The sequence below is a fragment of the Trichosurus vulpecula genome, chromosome 8 (genome assembly GCF_011100635.1).
Source record: "Trichosurus vulpecula isolate mTriVul1 chromosome 8, mTriVul1.pri, whole genome shotgun sequence".
Lineage (NCBI taxonomy): Eukaryota > Metazoa > Chordata > Mammalia > Diprotodontia > Phalangeridae > Trichosurus > Trichosurus vulpecula.
This window is the reverse complement of record NC_050580.1, coordinates 110122657-110139789: the sequence shown is the minus strand read 5'-3', so window position 1 is coordinate 110139789 and position 17133 is coordinate 110122657. Positions and strand designations below refer to the sequence as shown.

At 39.3% G+C, this 17133-nt stretch overlaps 1 protein-coding gene across 1 annotated transcript; it reads left to right on the top strand.

Moving 5' to 3' along the window:
* The first annotated feature begins 3145 nt into the window (after window positions 1-3145).
* Window positions 3146-15042, top strand: LOC118828399 (glutathione S-transferase omega-1-like). Its single transcript, XM_036734973.1, has 6 exons — window positions 3146-3253; window positions 4015-4123; window positions 7950-8169; window positions 9368-9469; window positions 12604-12710; window positions 14805-15042. The coding sequence occupies exons 1-6, from the start codon at window positions 3220-3222 to the stop codon at window positions 14956-14958; spliced, it is 726 nt and encodes a 241-aa protein (XP_036590868.1). The 5' UTR covers window positions 3146-3219; the 3' UTR covers window positions 14959-15042.
* The last annotated feature ends 2091 nt before the right edge of the window (window positions 15043-17133 follow it).

Below are 17133 nucleotides of genomic sequence, written 5' to 3'. Positions count from 1 at the left end.
TCTCTCTAGCCTCTCCTCTCTCCAATCCATCCTCCATACAGCTGCCAAAAGAATTTTCCTAAAGCATAGGTCTGACTGTGTCAATCTTACATTCAAGAATTGTCAGTGGCTCCTTTTGCCAAAAGGATAAAGTATAAACTCCCTAACTTGCCTTTAAGACCATTCAGCCTGACTTCAATACATCTTTCCAAACTTTTAAAGTTATTGATAATAACCCATCATCTACTCTATTCCAGCCAAATTTCGTACCTACTATTCTCCAAATTAACTATTCAATCATTCACATTGAAAGGAAACGTTTTGCACTCTGAGTTTGGCTAAAACATGTCCGAGACATTTTATTTAACTGCAAGCTGTTACCAGAGATTCTGACCATTGCCAATCTTCCTTTTAATTAGAATCTCATTCTTACCCCCAAACCATGTCCACTCCCATTTTGTCATGATCATGAGATGAAAGATGAAGGAATTACACAGCAAAAAACAAAAAACAAAAAAAACAACAACAACAAAACACATGGCTTTCAGAATTATTTACTAAAGGACACACACAGTGCTAATGTTGACACAAAATTGGGGAAGATCTCTCTCCGCCAAACTAAAGACATTTTCTTTCTGACAGGTCAACTGTAAATAAAAGAGACACCTCTTTGGATTTTGTCCTCAACAAACTTCTCAGGAAATTAAGATCATTCCCTAAATTAAGTCTTTTATTCAAGGGTGATTGATTAAGTCCTAGACTCAAAGGAGATAATTGTTTTTGACCAAGGACACTGGCAAAACATTCTTAATTTTAATGTATAGGGAGACTCTAGTGCTAAAGGCTTCCATCTCACCTGCATGCCTTTGTCCAGGCTGTCCCAAAATCCTAGCATGCACTCCTTTCTCGTATTCATTGATTCAAAACCTTAGTTTCCTTTAAAGTTCAGCTCGGGTACCACCTTCTTTGTAAAACCTTTCCTGATCCTCTGGTTATATTTACTTCTCCAAATTACCTTGCATTTATTTATGTGTCCATATTGTTTCCCCCCATAACATTTAAGTCCCTTGGGGACAGGGATCATTTTCATATGGACATTTATCCCCAGATCTAGCTGCACAGTGCCTTGTACATAGTAGGCATTTAATAAGGCCTGGAAGCCTGGGGTATGGTGTGTTGTCAGAAGCCACTAGAAATAGCCTTTGTCTGATTACTTTCGCATGAGAAGAAGGCAGAACGCTTGTGTTCCTGGGTCTGATACAGGGACAATGAGTCCCAACGTAGCCCCCTGCTCCACTCCATAGTCTAGAGCTGGCATTTATTAATCCTTATGTAATTTAATTGTCTCACGTTGAGCCAAAAATCTGTGTCCATGTAACTTCTACTTATTTGTAAATGCAAATTCTGACCTTTAGAACCACACAAAGTATCAAATTGCCTTTGCACAAGATAATAGTTCAGTCTTTCAATTCTTTGAAGACAGCTAAGCTAAACAACTTCAGTTCCTATGGCCACATGATATGATTTCCATGGCCAATTCTTAAGGCCGTATGATATGATTTGGGCCCTGGACTGGGTCTCCTGTTACCTCAGCACCTTCTTTTTTAAAGAACAGCTGTATGGTAAAATGTAAACAACACTGAACCTCAAGTCAGAAAGCGAAAGGAAAGAGCTGTTCCCAGAGTCAGTCGACACCACTTTGAGGCCTTGGGCAAGTCACCAGGATTCTTGTCAAATGGGGATGATGGTACTTCATAGCCTCAATCATTTACCCCTGGAAGGGTAGTCCAAGGGTTCTTTTTTCCTTTTGTATCCTGAATCCCATTCGGTCACTGTCTGGTAAAACTTAGAGACTATTTCTCAGAACCACATATTAAAGTGATTTAGCAAATGTTAAATTTCAGTTGGTGCTTAGTTAGTGACAATATAGATGTAATTTTTTTCCCCATCCAAATTCATGGACTCTTAGAAATCTATCTATAGACCTGTAAGGGGAGAGTGAGGGGTGTGGATCTAAAGCTAAGCACTCCTCCGCTAGCCCAACCCTTTCATTTTTACAGATAAGGAAACTGAGGAACAGCAAAACTAAGTGACTTAAGCTCACCAGCCAGTATGTAATAGAACCAGAACTGCAGCCAGATTCCCAGACTCCCAATTCAGCCCTTGCATTTACAAATTACCTTCCTATTACTTACTTACAGAAGCCTCCCGTGGGTTCAAAATGAAACAAACATTTTCATATACCACCCCATTTTGCTTGATTATACATGTGGCAAGGAAGGGCTAATATCTGGTGGTGGGGTTGGAGTTGGATATGGTTACTAGGTGAGTAATGATGGTGATGTAAAAAAGAAAAGGAAAAAAAGAGAAAGGGAAGAAAGAAGGAGGATGGAAGGAGGGAGGGAGGGAAGAAAGAGAAAGGATTAAAAAGAAGGAGGGAGAGGGAGGAAAGGAAAAGGAGAAAGAAAGGAAAGGAGAAAGGAGGGAAGAAAAGAACATCATTTAAACATTTAAAATACACAAAGAGCAGAAGGGAGTTTAGAGGGGGACTCAAACAAGGAGGGAAGTTTTGTTACTATTATATCAAATTTAATATGCCCTTAAAAACAAACTGTAGGTAATAGAAGATCACAGTTCTAAGATGCAGTCCTCTTTTGGTTTCCTGTTCTTTGTATATTGAAATAATCATGTTAAGTTCGCACTAAAAAGGGGAAAAAATTAAGAGAAAGCACTTTGTAAACTATAAGGCTGCACATAGGTGTACATATTACAGTTTGTAAATGAGAGGCAACATGGACATCATGGCTTAGAGCTGACATTTATAGTTACAAAAGCTAGTCTTGCCTCAGATTCACAGTAGTTGTATGATCTTGGGCAAGTCACTTAATCTCTCAGTGCTCTAGGCACTTTAAAAAGTAAATTGCATAGAAGGTGCCCGATTGCACAGCAAGAGATTGTTTTCATCTGGAAATTTCCTATACTCATGAAATCACAGATACAGTTCCAGAAACATAGGAAGTACTTCTCTCCCTCCATCCCTCCCTCCTCCTGCTTCTCTTTCTCCTTCCCCCCACCCTCCTCTCTGTGTCCTTCGTTCCCCACCCACTTTGGAACCTAAAGCCCGCCCCTTCAGTTGACTTTGGGGGGTGGTTAAAGAACTGCGTACCAGGCAGTTCCTTCCGGAGTGAGCTGTAGAGCCAGGGACTTTCCGGAAAGAAGCTCTGTGCAGAGGGAAGAATAATGCCGTTAGACTCAACTAGGAGCCTGGGGAAAGGTGAGTCCTCAGCAAAGGCCAGGAAGGCTGGAGTGCAGTGTGTTGTCAGAAGCCACTAGAAGTAGTCTTTGTCTGATTACTTTCCCTTGGGGAGGGGCAGAGCAGCTGTGTTTTTGGGCAGGGAAGAGGGGTCCCTGCAAAGCCCCCTGCTCTAGTCCATAGGCTTATAGCACTAGATCTAGAAGGAAAGTCAGAGGCCATCTAGTCTAACTCTCACATTTGACAGAGGGGAATCCCAAGGCACAGTGAAGCTCAGTGACTTGTCCAAGGTCTCCCAGGTAGTGTCAGAGTAGTGTCCAAATTCTGCATACTTTTGTCCACCAGAAGGAACTGGCCTCTAACCTGTGGGGGGCCAGAACTAAACAAAGCAGGCTAGAGACAGGAGAGTCATTTTAAACAAGCCTAATTTCAAAGCGAGGGAAACGGCTTGCAAGAAAGTCTGTGTGCTGGAGCCTTGCCCTACTGAATAGGACATTGATATGGTCAGTGTGCTTTTTGAAGATCTCTTGGGCATTTGAGTGGATGGACTGAGGCAAGAAGACTGACAAGCAGGCTCTCAATGAAGGTCTGTTTCACAGTAACAGCAGTGTGAATGGAGAGAGGAGGATGTGTATGAGAGATACTGCAAAAACAAAAATGACAGGACTTGGCAAAGAAAAAATATTATTTTTGGGTCCCCTCTCCAAAGGAGAGCTATGAAATATGACTGACTGATAGGGCTCTTTCCAGAATAATAATTGGTCTATCAAACACTCTTGCAGGAAGCTCTCCCCCAGGTCCTGTACCAGATGGAACCATCCGCGTTTACAGCATGAGATTCTGTCCCTTTGTCCAGAGAACTGTCCTTGTCCTGAAGGCCAAAGGAATCAAGTGAGAACAAAGATCCCTTTCTTTCCTTAAGCAAGCCTTGAAGCAATAGTGGTTCCAAGCAAAACTGACTTAAGGACTCCAAGTGCTCTTTGTTAATTAGATCATAATCAGATTAGAACACTTGGGATAGCTGGGAAGGTTCTAGCATGAAGTTGCATTTGCAGAGCACTTTGCAGTCTTGCATAACTCATTTGGGTCTCACAGCCACCCTGGGAGTAGGTATCATTCATTATTCTTCTCTTAGAGTTGAGGAAAAAGAGCTGACTGAGAGGAAGTAAATCACCCACGAACAAGATGATTTCCAAAGGGAACTTGAAGTTCGGGTCTTCTTGACTCTAGGCTAATGTTCTCTCCACTCTGGCACCCTACAAATTGGCAGACAGATAAAGGGCCTTGGAAGTCATTTAGTACATGCGTCTTCCCACAGCTACTGACTTTTTCCATCTTGTATAACTTTAATAAATTTGAAAGGTATGGAGTAAAATCCCAATTATCTTAAGCTACATTCTTTTATTACAGTCATTTTTAGTGCTTTATTGTTGTTGACCTTTGCCTTTTATACGGCAATCACTTATCAATAACAATTCCCAACACCCTCCCTTACAACAAAGTGACCTTCTGACAGCATGTGCAACAATCTACATCCTTAGCCCACCACCTCTTTTTCAGGGGCAAAAAATCGGTTTAGTCTTTGGTCCTTTAGAACCAAGTTTGGTCTTGCATTTAAATCTAGATTCTGATGCCTTTTAGTCTTATTTTCATTTGCATTGCTATAGTTGTGTATGTTGTTTTCCTTCTCCTTTCTTTGTTCTGCATCAGTTCATACAAGCTTTCCCTTGTTTCTCGGAGCTCCTTGTATATGTCATTTCTTAAAGTGCAAAGATATTCTGTTAGATTCATGTACCAAACTGGTTGAGCCATTCCCCAGTCAGTGGGCTCCCTTTTTGTTTCCTGGTTTTTGCTATCACAAAAAATACATCTATGAATACTTTCTTCTATAAGAGGGCCTCTCTTTGTCATTTATCTCCGTGGGATATATAGTACCTTGTAAGTATGATTGCCGGGTCAAAGGATATAAATAGCTCAATAATTTTTACTTGTTTTCCAGAATAGTTAAATTGATGCACAGCTCCACAAATAATGAATTAGTGTGCTTGTCTTTTCGTAGCCATTGACTTTTTCCATCTTTTATAACTTTAATCAGTTTGAAGAGCATGAAGTAAAATCCCAATTGTCTTAAATTACATTCTTTTACTGTAGTAATTTCGAATATTTTCAATGGTTGTTGATAATTTGTATTTCTTCCTTTTGCAAGTCCATTTCTTTGACTGATATTGAGAACTGCCTTGGTCATATATTTGTATCATTTTCCTCTATATCTACAATATCAGAATGTTTAATGCTCCCGCTTGATACCTCTTCGTATTCTAGCTGCATTACTTTGTTTTTCGTGTAAAAGCTTTTATGTTTTGTACATTTGATTTTGTATATACTCATCTTTTCTATCTCTTGTTTGATTTATTTTTCCTCAACCGTAGTTGAAAAGATAGTACTTCCTTCCTTCTTCTCTGATTTTGTTCTATGATTTGTTTATTTATCTAATGATTTGCTCTATGATTATTTTCAATTAGATCCCATCTATCTAAAGGTTATTATAGTAAATGGTGCAAGAGATAGTGGTCTAAGCCTGTTTTCTGTTATTCTTTTCAATATTCCCAGCAGCTCTTGGCAAAATAGGAATCCCTCCCCCTGTTGTTTGTGTTCTTGTAAATCTTCCACCCACTTCTGAAAATAGGAATGTGAGATTAGGAGAGTAGAAGTTCTGCAAAGTCATGCTTAGTTGTAGATCTGGAACTAGCATCCAGGTCTCCTGATTCTCCTAACACTTGCCTGCATTGCCTGTTCCTTCCCCCTGTTTGTGTTCTTGCAAATCCTCCACCCACTTCTAAAAATAGAAATGTGAGATTAGGAGAGCAGAAGTTCTGCAAAGTCATGCTTAGTTGTAGATCTGGAACTAGCATCCAGGTCTCCTGATTCTCCTAACACTTGCCTGCATTGCCTATTCCTTCCCCCTGTTGTTTGTGTTCTTGCAAATCCTCCACCCACTTCTGAAAATAGGAATGTGAGATTAGGAGAGTAGAAGTTCTGCAAAGTCATGCTTAGTTGTAGATCTGGAACTAGCATCCATGTCTCCTGATTCTCCTAACACTTGCCTGCATTGCCTATTCCTTCCCCCTGTTTGTGTTCTTGCAAATCCTCCACCCACTTCTAAAAATAGGAATGTGAGATTAGGAGAGCAGAAGTTCTGCAAAGTCATGCTTAGTTGTAGATCTGGAACTAGCATCCAGGTCTCCTGATTCTCCTTACACTGGCCTGCACTGCCTATTTCTTCTTGTGGCAGGTTCCCATCATTTTATGGGCCTTCCTATTGTTTCATATATTATTTCCCCAATTATAATGTAAGCTCCTTGAGGGCAAGGAGACATATCTTAGCCTTTTGAATCTGCCACAGTAGTGTGCAGAGTTCTAGTCATATAACAAATGTGAAGGAACAATCTATGATCCTATGATTGCCAGTCAAGTCTCATCCCTATTACTGGCTCTGTGACCATTGGTAAATTGCCTAAGCTCAGTGAATCTGAGTTTCTTCATATGTAAAAGAAGGATAACAACACCACAGTGCTGTTCTGAAGAAAACCCACAATAAACCCTCAAATTTCTGTGCAAATAGAAATCATTTTCACTGAAAGGTACAACTTCCAACTTGCTGTGGCTGGTGCTCTAAGTGCTCAGTTCACTATGTGGGATTACTAAAAAGGGTATCCTGTGAGGTTTGTTCCCCCTTAAATCACAAAGTAAAATTTCTACCTTTCTCAGCCACTCAGGCATACTGTCATACAGACATTTGGAGCTGGAATGAATCAGTTCATTTAGTCCAATTGTAATTTTGGAGATGAGGAAACTGAGACCCAGTAGGTGATTTATCCAAGGTCATGCAGATAATCAATAATCTTGTTATTCAGTCATTTTAGTCATGTCCAACTCTTTGTGACTCTATTTAGGGTTTGCTTGGCAAAGGTACTGGAGTAGTTTGCTATTTCCTTCTCCAGCTCATTTTACAGATGAGGAAACTGAGGCAAACAGGGTTAAGTGACTTGCTCAGGGTGACACAGCTAGTAAGTATCTGAGGCTGAATTCAAATTCAAGAGTCTTCCTGACTGCAGGCCCAGAACTCTATCTACTATACCACCTATCTGCCTAAATGTATTTTTTACATAGGTGTAAAACTTTAATTATTATCCAAATCTAACTTTCTCTTACTGTCTGTAAAATCCCTTAGGCAAGATACTAGAAACATCTAATTGTGTTTTGAATGGAACATAGACTCCATATACCTCTTTTCTTGCTTTGTTGGAAACCCAGAAAATTGAGGCAAAGCAAAGGAATTTAATTAAAGAGAAAATTCACCAAAGAATTGGATTTTCAAAATGATTCTTCAACATCCTTAACTTCATTTCCTCAAGTAAAATGAAGTTGTATAGAGCTAGTTCCTTTTCACACTTTTAAGCTATATGGTAGCAGGAGATCTAGTTCATATGTATGCCTGGTAGTAATGACCTAGAGCTTCCTTAGTAGACTTTCACCTACTAGTGAATAAGCTGTCTTGACCTACATATCTCTGGATGTAGATAAAGCTGCATGGTTAATAAAATATGAGATAATTTGCAAAATGATTTGCAAATCTTTAAGCGTTATAAATAACTAAATAACAAAAGTTAGCTATTATTAAACATTTCATCCTTTTTTATTCTTTTCCTTCTCTCAGGTATGAAATTATTAACATCAACCTGCAAAACAAACCTGAGTGGTTCTTTAAGAAGAATCCCTCAGGTTTAGTACCAGTTCTGGAAACCAGTAAGGGTCAACTGATCTGTGAATCTGTTATCACTTGTGAGTACCTAGATGAAGCCTATCCAGGGAAGTTGTTTCCAGAGGATCCCTATGAGAAAGCTCTTCAGAAGATGATTTTGGAGATGTTCTCTAAGGTACAGTATATAAAAGAAACCCCTACTTTTTTTTTCTTTTAGCAAACCAAGTCAATATTGACATTGGTTGCCCAGTTATTTGGAACCCAGGTGAGGGCTAAAAATATGCACATGCTCATACTTTTGTTAAACTGTGTTCATAAACCAATAATTTAGCAAGCACTTAGAAAGATGCAGAAGGAAATAGCATCATTATAATATTGAGGTGTCTAAACAATATATGGCTGACAAATGTGACAAATGAGACTTGTGGTCTTAGGCTACATTTCTAAAATGTCATACTTTAACTTGGTAGTTTATATGCAATAACTACTACAATTAGGTATTTTAAATCATGAGAAGGAAATGTTTCAATAATTTAATTTAATTCAATAATTTAAAAATCATGTGCAAAGTATTATATGATGTGATATAAAACTGAAAGATATAGGTCTTAAAGGGAATATTTTCATGAAGATAGACTTAGGAACTACATTAAGAGGGAAAGACCATGGGGTTAGAGGAAATTTATGGAAGCTACCTTTCATAGGGAGGCTAACTGCGGGTGATATGATAGAGGAAATTGACATTGTAGAAGGGCATGGAAGGGCAAAAGTGAGGAATTAAAAGTAGCAAGGTAGAAAACCACTGTTCAGTATGGCAAAAGATAATTAAGTGAGCTAAAAATTAAAGTCTCCTTGAAAACGCATCTTGCTATCAAATAAAATTGCTTATATCAAAAGTTGTGTTTCATTTCTTCTCAGGAATACAGAATATTCCTCTTTGTGTGACTATATCAATGTATGCACACGTGTACATATATATGCATGTATATGTGTGTATATATATATATATATATACATATATATATAATATATACCCAATATATGTAATATATCCATTAATTTTGTTCCCTTAAGTTTAAGGTTTAAAACAGGGATCTCTATACTGAGATGAGAGAGTAGTTCATAGGTACCTTAAATCCATAACTGAATACTTTCTGCCTTTATTGGTTTACGTTCAAGTACTGCCTTCGGCTGTAAAATATAGCTTAGCACCTCTGGAAACAAAGCTATACTTAAAGAGTGTGTGTAAAATCTGTAAAGTAGGTGGTATACTCAAGGATCAAGATGAGAAGAGGACTCTACTATATATTTAGGTGAAAGACAAACATATTCACCTTTGAATATTATTTGCTAAAACTTGCTTCTCTATTTAGGTACCATCTTTGTCTAGGAATGTTTTCATAGCAGCAAGGAAGGGAGAAGACTGCTCTGCTCCAAAAGCAGAACTCCGTGCACTGTTCAGCAGGCTGGAGGAGGTAGAGAATGGAGTGTGTCTCTTGTATCAAACATAATTGAGTAAATGTTGTATAGGAGCCATCTGTTTTCTTCTTCTTGCAAAGACTTATTTTCCTCTCAGTCTTTCCTCTTTTTTTTCTGTATCAACATTTCTTTCTCCCCTTCCTAAGGGTAGTTTCATAACACTGATTTCAGGAGTTGAGATTTTTTTTTATTTTACACCTTAATGTGAGTGATGGTTTTAGTGGGAAAAAAATTAAATCTTTTATGATTGTCTTTTACTTGGCTAGGAGAAATTTTAAGAGTTGTATTGCGCAAAAATGTGATGAGGACTTGCTTTGCCAAATGGAAAGCATTTTGTAAGTATATACTATTTTTACAAAATCAATTATAGTTAATATTGGGTAATTTTTAACAAAATCCCAATGACCTTAAAGAATTGGTTCTAAAGCCCCTTTCTCATCTTTGTGAGAAAAGGCAATATGACATTGTGTATAGAGCACTGGACTTGTATTCAAAAAAAACCTGACCACTTCTGATCCAAACTCTTTGGCCATATACAAGTGACTTACCCTCTCTGAGTCTCACATAACTTTCTAAGACTTACAGACCAGTTGTGATCTGTGCTGGAAATCAGAATTAAGTTTGTTATTTATTAATGTTTGATTTTCCATGGAATTAATTTATATGATAAATACATTTTTAGAGTTGTTAAAGAAAGTAGATGCTCTTACAATATCCATTTAGGATAGACAGGAATTCAAGGTTCTTCTATTTAATTTTTAGATTGGGAGAGATCAATTTAATTCAATTCAATAAACATTTATTAAAGGACATACTACTTATAAAGTTGTCTTTTAGGTATTGGGGAAAATGCAAAGCTTTGATTAAACATGTTCCTTTTCCTGATAGAACTTAAAATTTTTTGTAGAGAGGCTAAAATGCATATACAAATAACAAATAAATTAAAAATAGCACAGAAATGCATTGAAAAGTACAATTGTATTTAAGTTTAAACACTCAGAAATGAATCACATAGTATACCAGTGGAAAGACATGAGACTGAATCAAAAACTACCTAAATTCATCTTTTAGGCTTTCATTTAAACAGAAACTCTAGGAAAATAGGTGACTGTTGTTTGTGCAACTGTAGTAGCTGAAGTCATCTTTTATTAACTGGCCTGGTTTATTATTAACATCCACTGTTAGCTAGCTTACTTAAGAAGTGGTTTATGTTTAATCACATATTTACAAATGAGTAGAACTAAAAGTGATATCCTTGCTAAGAGCTTCCATCTGTAAATTTGAATTCTTTGAGCCATGATTTTCTTCCTAATTCTGTGTTCCACATAACTTTGCTTTCCCACCCCTTCCCTGACCCCTGTCCATCCTTCTCGGAATCCATCCAAGTTGAACTCTGAATGGGAAGACCTGTCACCATGAGGGTCATCCTACCATTTATCTTCCTTTTTGACCCCTTCCCTTGGCAAAATATTGGCTAAGGTAAAATAATGCTCCTACCCCATGGTCCTAGCCCATCCTAAGTGACTGTTGTTATTGTTCAGTCATGTCCTTCTCTTCATGACCCCGTTTAGGGTTTTCTTGGCAAAGATACTGGAGTGGTTTGCCATTTCCTTCTCCAGCTTATTTTACAAATGAGAACCTGAGGCAAACAGGGTTAAGTGACTTGCCCAGGGTCACACAGTTAGTGTCTGAGGCTACATTTGAACTCATGAAAATGAGTCTTCCTGATTCTAAGCCCATTGCTCTATCCACCATGCCACCTGGCTTCTCCTAATTGATTAGTGACTGAGTATGTGCAAATTAGCCCACTTAGCCCACTATATTTACTTGGCTGGCTCTAGAAACCAGACCATGTTTCAGCTCCATGCCCCATTTGGCTAGCCAGCCACACTACCTTATTGCCTGCACCCTCTCCCTTTTGCTTTCTCAGAACATAACTCCCTTCCCTGGTCACCTCTTCCTTATGTAGGTTGTTTTTCCCAATAGAATGTTTAAATCTCTGTGTCCCTTAGTGCTTAGTATAATGCCTGATAATAGGCCTCATTTAATAAAAACTTTTTCTTTCATTCAAGGTATGAGTTAAGAGCCTTCAGTGTGGCTAAGATACCCTCTATAGTGGAGTGTCCATCTGTCTGGGTTACCTGTGCTCTGCCTCATCTTTCTGCTCTGCTCCCTAGCAAATGCTCTATGTTGACTTGTGGACTAGACAGGCTGCCAGAGGAAAGAACCAATAGCCCATATAATCAAAGTGAAAGTAGATTGAGACTTAGTATAGGAGTCAGAAAGACCTGGGTTCAAGTATGGCCTTTAGCACGTACTGGCTATATATGGCTGGGCAAATCCCTTAGCATCTCAGTCTTGTAGGCAGGGAGCTGGGGAGTCAGCCAAAACCGGTTTGAGAGAAACATTTTTATTTTGAGCATTTTATACTTCAGAAACCAGCAAAATGTTGGTGTCAAACCAGGGCTTTACTTATTTATTTTTGATTTTCTATTCTAGATTTAAGAAAGTGATGGAGAAAATGCAGATTAAACCTGTGGAGAGCTGGTTGTTAAACATTTACTGGCACCCCACTGGCCCTGGGTAACTCTCTAAGACTTTATGTGGTAGAGAAGGCACTAATTAATATCAATAGAGGAAATTTCTCACCTGGAATATCAGTGAAGTCACAGGTCTAGTTAAAAAAAAATATAAGTCACATGAGCCAAAGTGTTTTTCTTTTCTTAATTGGGTAATTATCTCAGTATTCTACCCCCCCCCCCATTTTGGTAGAAATTTAGCAATATCATACTCCCAGATGAACTAGTCATTTAACTGCTTAAATTTCAGACATATATGCTCCTGTGATTTTAACATTCATCTCAGCATTAAATCAGGTGTTACTTCATGTTCTTTTATTGTCTGTTGGTATTGACTAGTTTGCTCCCTTTGGATATCCAAGGATTGTTTACTTTTAATGTGACTGACCAGTTGAACAGTTAACAAACCTTAGGTCAGAGGGCCCAGCTACGCAAAGAATACAACAAAAAGCCAGGTCTGGACTCAATTTATTAGTACTGCCTCTGATGTCTCTAAGTAGCTGATTGGGCACAAAAAGAAGAACTTAATTTTTGTCTGTCTAACTTTTCAGGTTCTTACTCGTCAGAAGACAACTTTCTTTGGTGGGAACACTATATCCATGATCGATTACCTTATCTGGCCCTGGTTTGAACGTCTGGGACCATTTGGGGTAGCAGAGTAAGAGAGTTTATTATTTTGTGGTGAACTTCTTGGTCTTGTGGAGGATTGTTTTTGAAATAACTTCATCCCAAGCTATCAAACCTTTTTTGGGAGAAGGGTTGGGGTGTTAGGAAGTAAAGTCAGCTTTTAAAATAACTTAGTATTCTCCTGGTTAAAAATGCAAGTGTACAGTCCAATTATCACAAGCCCAGAATGAGGCTGAATATTGCACAACTCTGCCTCACTTAAATACGCTCACAAGCCAAGACATTGCCCATGATGTCATTAGTCCTCTTAAGAAACAAAGGAACAACAACTGCTTAGTTACCCAAAGCAAAGCTAGATGTCCATTCACCCTTTGATAATGTTTAATTTTTAAGTTTTTCATACTACCCTAGCCAAACAGCCCAGATTGCAAAGACTAATTGAAAGTCAGCATGTTATGACAGCTTGTCATCTTGGCTTTCTTCCCAACTGTTTTCATGAGAATTATTAATAATGTGGCCTTTAAAGATGGACCGCATTTAATATAGTGGGTGGTCTTATTGCATGTTTCTAATATTTAAAAAAAAATTTTTAAGTTAATGGTAAGAACATTAGACATATAGACATTTGGCTCTGACACTAATTAGTTAGGTGGCCTTGAACAAGTAAGTTCATCTCACTGTACCTTAATTTCTTCATTGTAGAGTTCCTTCTAGTTTTGACATTCTATATAAATCTATCATTCAATTAAACTCAACCACCATTTATTAAGCATTTACTATGTATAAGGCCACACAGCCAAGATGGAATGAAAATGGAGGTCATGGAAGTTTAGGAGGCTGAAGAGCTGAAAGGTCAGGGTATTTGAGGGGATATTGTTGCATAGGCTTCGATGCCCAAGTACCAGGGCAGGAGTTAGAGGAAGACTGTGAGACAGTTATTGAGCTCTAAAGAAAGGAGGTAGAACGATCTGGAGGTCTGTAGATAATTAAGACAAAGTTTGAACTCAGATAATCAAGAGGGGGTGCAGTGAACCTCAAAGAAGGAGAAGCTTGCTGAGTGATGGTAGGAAAGGGAAAATTTGAAAATAAGAGTAAGGAAGAAGGAATATACCTATTCTTCCTCCGTGGGGTCAAAAATCGTCCAATCGGCAAGAAAAGTCGCTACGGCAGAGCTCCAAGCCAATAACATTTTATTAAAGGGTCTATGGCTCCCTCTAATGAAGTGGACCTCAGATCTTACTCACAGTCTGAGATACCCCTGGTCCCCAGGATCTTGTTTCTATAGAATTTGATACCAGGTTTGATACCTGGACACTCAAGAAGCAACACAAAATACGAAATTTTTGGTTTGACAGATCTTGTTTTGAGGGCCAAAAATGGTGCACCAGGTAAAAAATGGTCTATCAGCAAGGGGGTCATGGGTTGGATGAAGCACAGAATGTCTCCATTGACTAATTATTCATAAGACGGGCAAGGCAATAGTTATCTCTGGTGACTAAGTGGTCATAACATAGTCACCTTCTGGGACACAAGAGAGTGGTCCAGAAGTACAAAAATTAATTAGGGGGACTTTCCAAAGAATTAAAGCATCCCACTCACACTGGGTTTGGACTTGGAATTTGAGCAAAACAGGATGGAGTTATCTTTGTCAGCATTCTTGTGGTTGCACAAGTGAGCTTCATAACTGTTAAACAAGTGGTGAACACTGGATTAAAGTTTGAGGCCTACTATAAGAATCCATCTTTTCTAATTATCCATATACGATTTATGTAAAATATCACACTGATCGAAATAGAGTAGGGGTCTAAATGAGTCATTCCTCACACCTGCTACCCAGTGTTCCAGGGGTGTGAGAAGAACACAGAATTTCAGACTCAGAAGGGCTGCAGGCTCCATTAGTCTAAATCCTGAAAAAGAATCCCTATAACCATGCTGCCCCCCCCCATATTTCCCAGGACTGGAGAGGGTGGTCAGGGGTACAGTATGTTCTGTTTAGAGTTAAAGGTGATAGTAAAAAATAAAATAAACCGCAAGGAAAAAACACTAATAAATGTGAAAATGCGCGGTGCTTTCCTATTTCATGCAAGTAATACTCACCCTTTTTTTTTTAAATCTGTTCTCTCAGCTGTGTGGACCACACTTCTAAACTTAAGCTCTGGATAGCAGCCATGAAGAAGGATCCTGCAGTAACTGCCCTCTTCACGGATGAGAAAACTTTTCAGAACTTCTTAAGTCTCTATCTTCAGAACAGTCCTGAGGCCTGTGATTATGGTCTGTGAGAGGAGAGTGAGCAACAAAAAGGTTCTATACCTTGCTCTCTAGGTTTTTCTCCATACTTAATAAAAAGTATATGCTGTAGGTAATGTTGCATTATTTTTTTTTTACAGATTATTCTCATGCCCATCATCTCCTTTACACTCATTCTGTTTCCTTTGCTTAATGCTTCCTCTTTGCATGTCCCACAAGACCTTCTAGCCTTCCTCTGTGTATCTTTATTCCTACGGTGAGCTTGCACTATTGGCTCTATGCTCATTATGATGACTCTGAAATCAATATTTTCTACCTTTTGGTCCTTTATGTCTTAATGCTTGAAGAACATGTTTACTTCAACGTGTTGCTGTCAACTCAAACTCATAACTGCAGCTGAATTTATCTTGTCTTCACCAATGGAACTCCTTTCTAATTTAAAAAAAAAATTGGGAGGTATAGTTGGCAAGTATATTACAGTTTATTGCAGTAATAGCTATGGATTTGTAATCAGCAGATCTGCATCTAGCTCATCTCCCAGGCCCTCAGCTTCTTCACCTATTAAAGTGAGGATTAGAACAGCTATGATTCTGTCAGTGCAGCTTCTCTATCTACTATCTCAAAGCCCTACTTCCTCTGGCAGCCTGCGAGGGTGGCTGTCTACTTCTTTCCTAAGGGTTCTGGTTGTAGAGCTGAGTAACTGGGGGTGTCTTTCTAATGCTATTGCTTGGGAGCCTCCAGCTGATGATCAGTTGCTGTCAGTTAGCTGGCCAGACTTAACCTTTATAAAGGAATATTTATTAAGGTAGTATACTAAGAAGAGTGTAGAACATTTTCGCCTTTCGTCTTCCCAACCGGGAGTACTGTGCCCTCTTTCACAAGTATATAAAAAGTCCAGGGAAAAGTGGGCTTGGCTTGGAGATCACATGTGGCAAAGGGGTAGCTCCCTTTTGTAAAGTGGGGCACACTCTCTCTAGGGAATTTAGATCCCTCTTTTCCCCAAAGAGGGAAGATACCCTGAGAACACAAAGGCCAATTCTTGAGATCCAAATCCCCCTTTTCCCTAAAGAGAAGAAAACCAGAGAAGACAATGCCTGTGAAATTAAAAAAACATTTTTATTAGTCAGGGAAATAAGATATACATGGGAGCAGTTAGCCTAAGGTTGAACAGCTCAGCTAAGTAGTGGGTGAGGATGTTATATAGGATTGGGGGAAAAGGCAGGAATTAGGCTGGTCCCAGGAAAGGATGAAGTAGAGGGTCCCATTCCCAAGGGGAGAGGGAGATCCAGGAAACTGGTAAGGGGGCGGAGGAGGGGAGAAGTGAAGAATTCCAGGTGTCAGAGTTGTGACCTTTTGATACATAAATCAGAAGACATTCTTGGTGCTAATCAATCCTGACAGTTAAAGTCTTGAGCATAAACAATAAGTGGGTGTCTCGAAAAACCGTAGAAACAGGATGTGTCTGAGGGCCCCAAAAGCAACAATTAGTGTAGTCTCTGACGATGACGATGCGTCTTGCAGGTCCATAAACCATAAAATGGCTCAGGGTCTGCTTTAAGGCTGATATGAGCTTAATTGGCTTCAGAGTTGCTGATTTTCTGCACATCCAGCTAGGTTTACTCTCAGTCACCACAAAGGATTGTTGGTATGTCAAGCCACTTTCTACTTTAGTTAACACAATGGGTCTTCATACCACTCTTCTTGGTTGGATACTTGGGGAGCTTAAGCAAGTGGAGGTAGTAAGCATATTCATTTACAAATTCACTTGTACACAAGTTACACACAACGCAGCTTCCTACTGTTCCCCTAGAAGAGTCTCGGAGCTGGGTATCCCCAGGTCCTGCTGCAGGCTGGCTGGACGCCCAGGTTCTGCTGGTCCAGGGATGCTGGAGGATGCTGAGGAAAAACCCAAATTTTTTGACCTGTGGAAGTCAGCAACGTCATTCTGGCCAAAGGGTGGGGTGGGGGTGGGGAGAAGACTGGCTCTCTCCACTCCCGGGGCTCCTACTTGTTCAGTCTTGCCGATTCTACATGACCCCATGGACTGCTGTCCATGATGTTTTCTTGGCCAAGATCCTGGGTGGTTGCCATTTCCTTCTCCAACTCATTTTACAGATGAGGAAACTGAGGCAAATAGGGGTTAAGGGAATGCTCAAGCTCACACAGCTAAGTGGGTGAGGCCAAATTGGAGCTCCCATCTTCCTGAG

Bases quoted from the DNA above. Each gene is read 5' to 3' on its own strand.
- LOC118828399 (XM_036734973.1), top strand. From the start codon at position 3,220: ATGCCGTTAGACTCAACTAGGAGCCTGGGGAAAG. The intron at 3,254-4,014 runs GTGAGTCCTCAG...ACACTCTTGCAG, and splicing joins AACTAGGAGCCTGGGGAAAG to GAAGCTCTCCCCCAGGTCCT. The intron at 12,711-14,804 runs GTAAGAGAGTTT...CTGTTCTCTCAG, and splicing joins GGACCATTTGGGGTAGCAGA to CTGTGTGGACCACACTTCTA.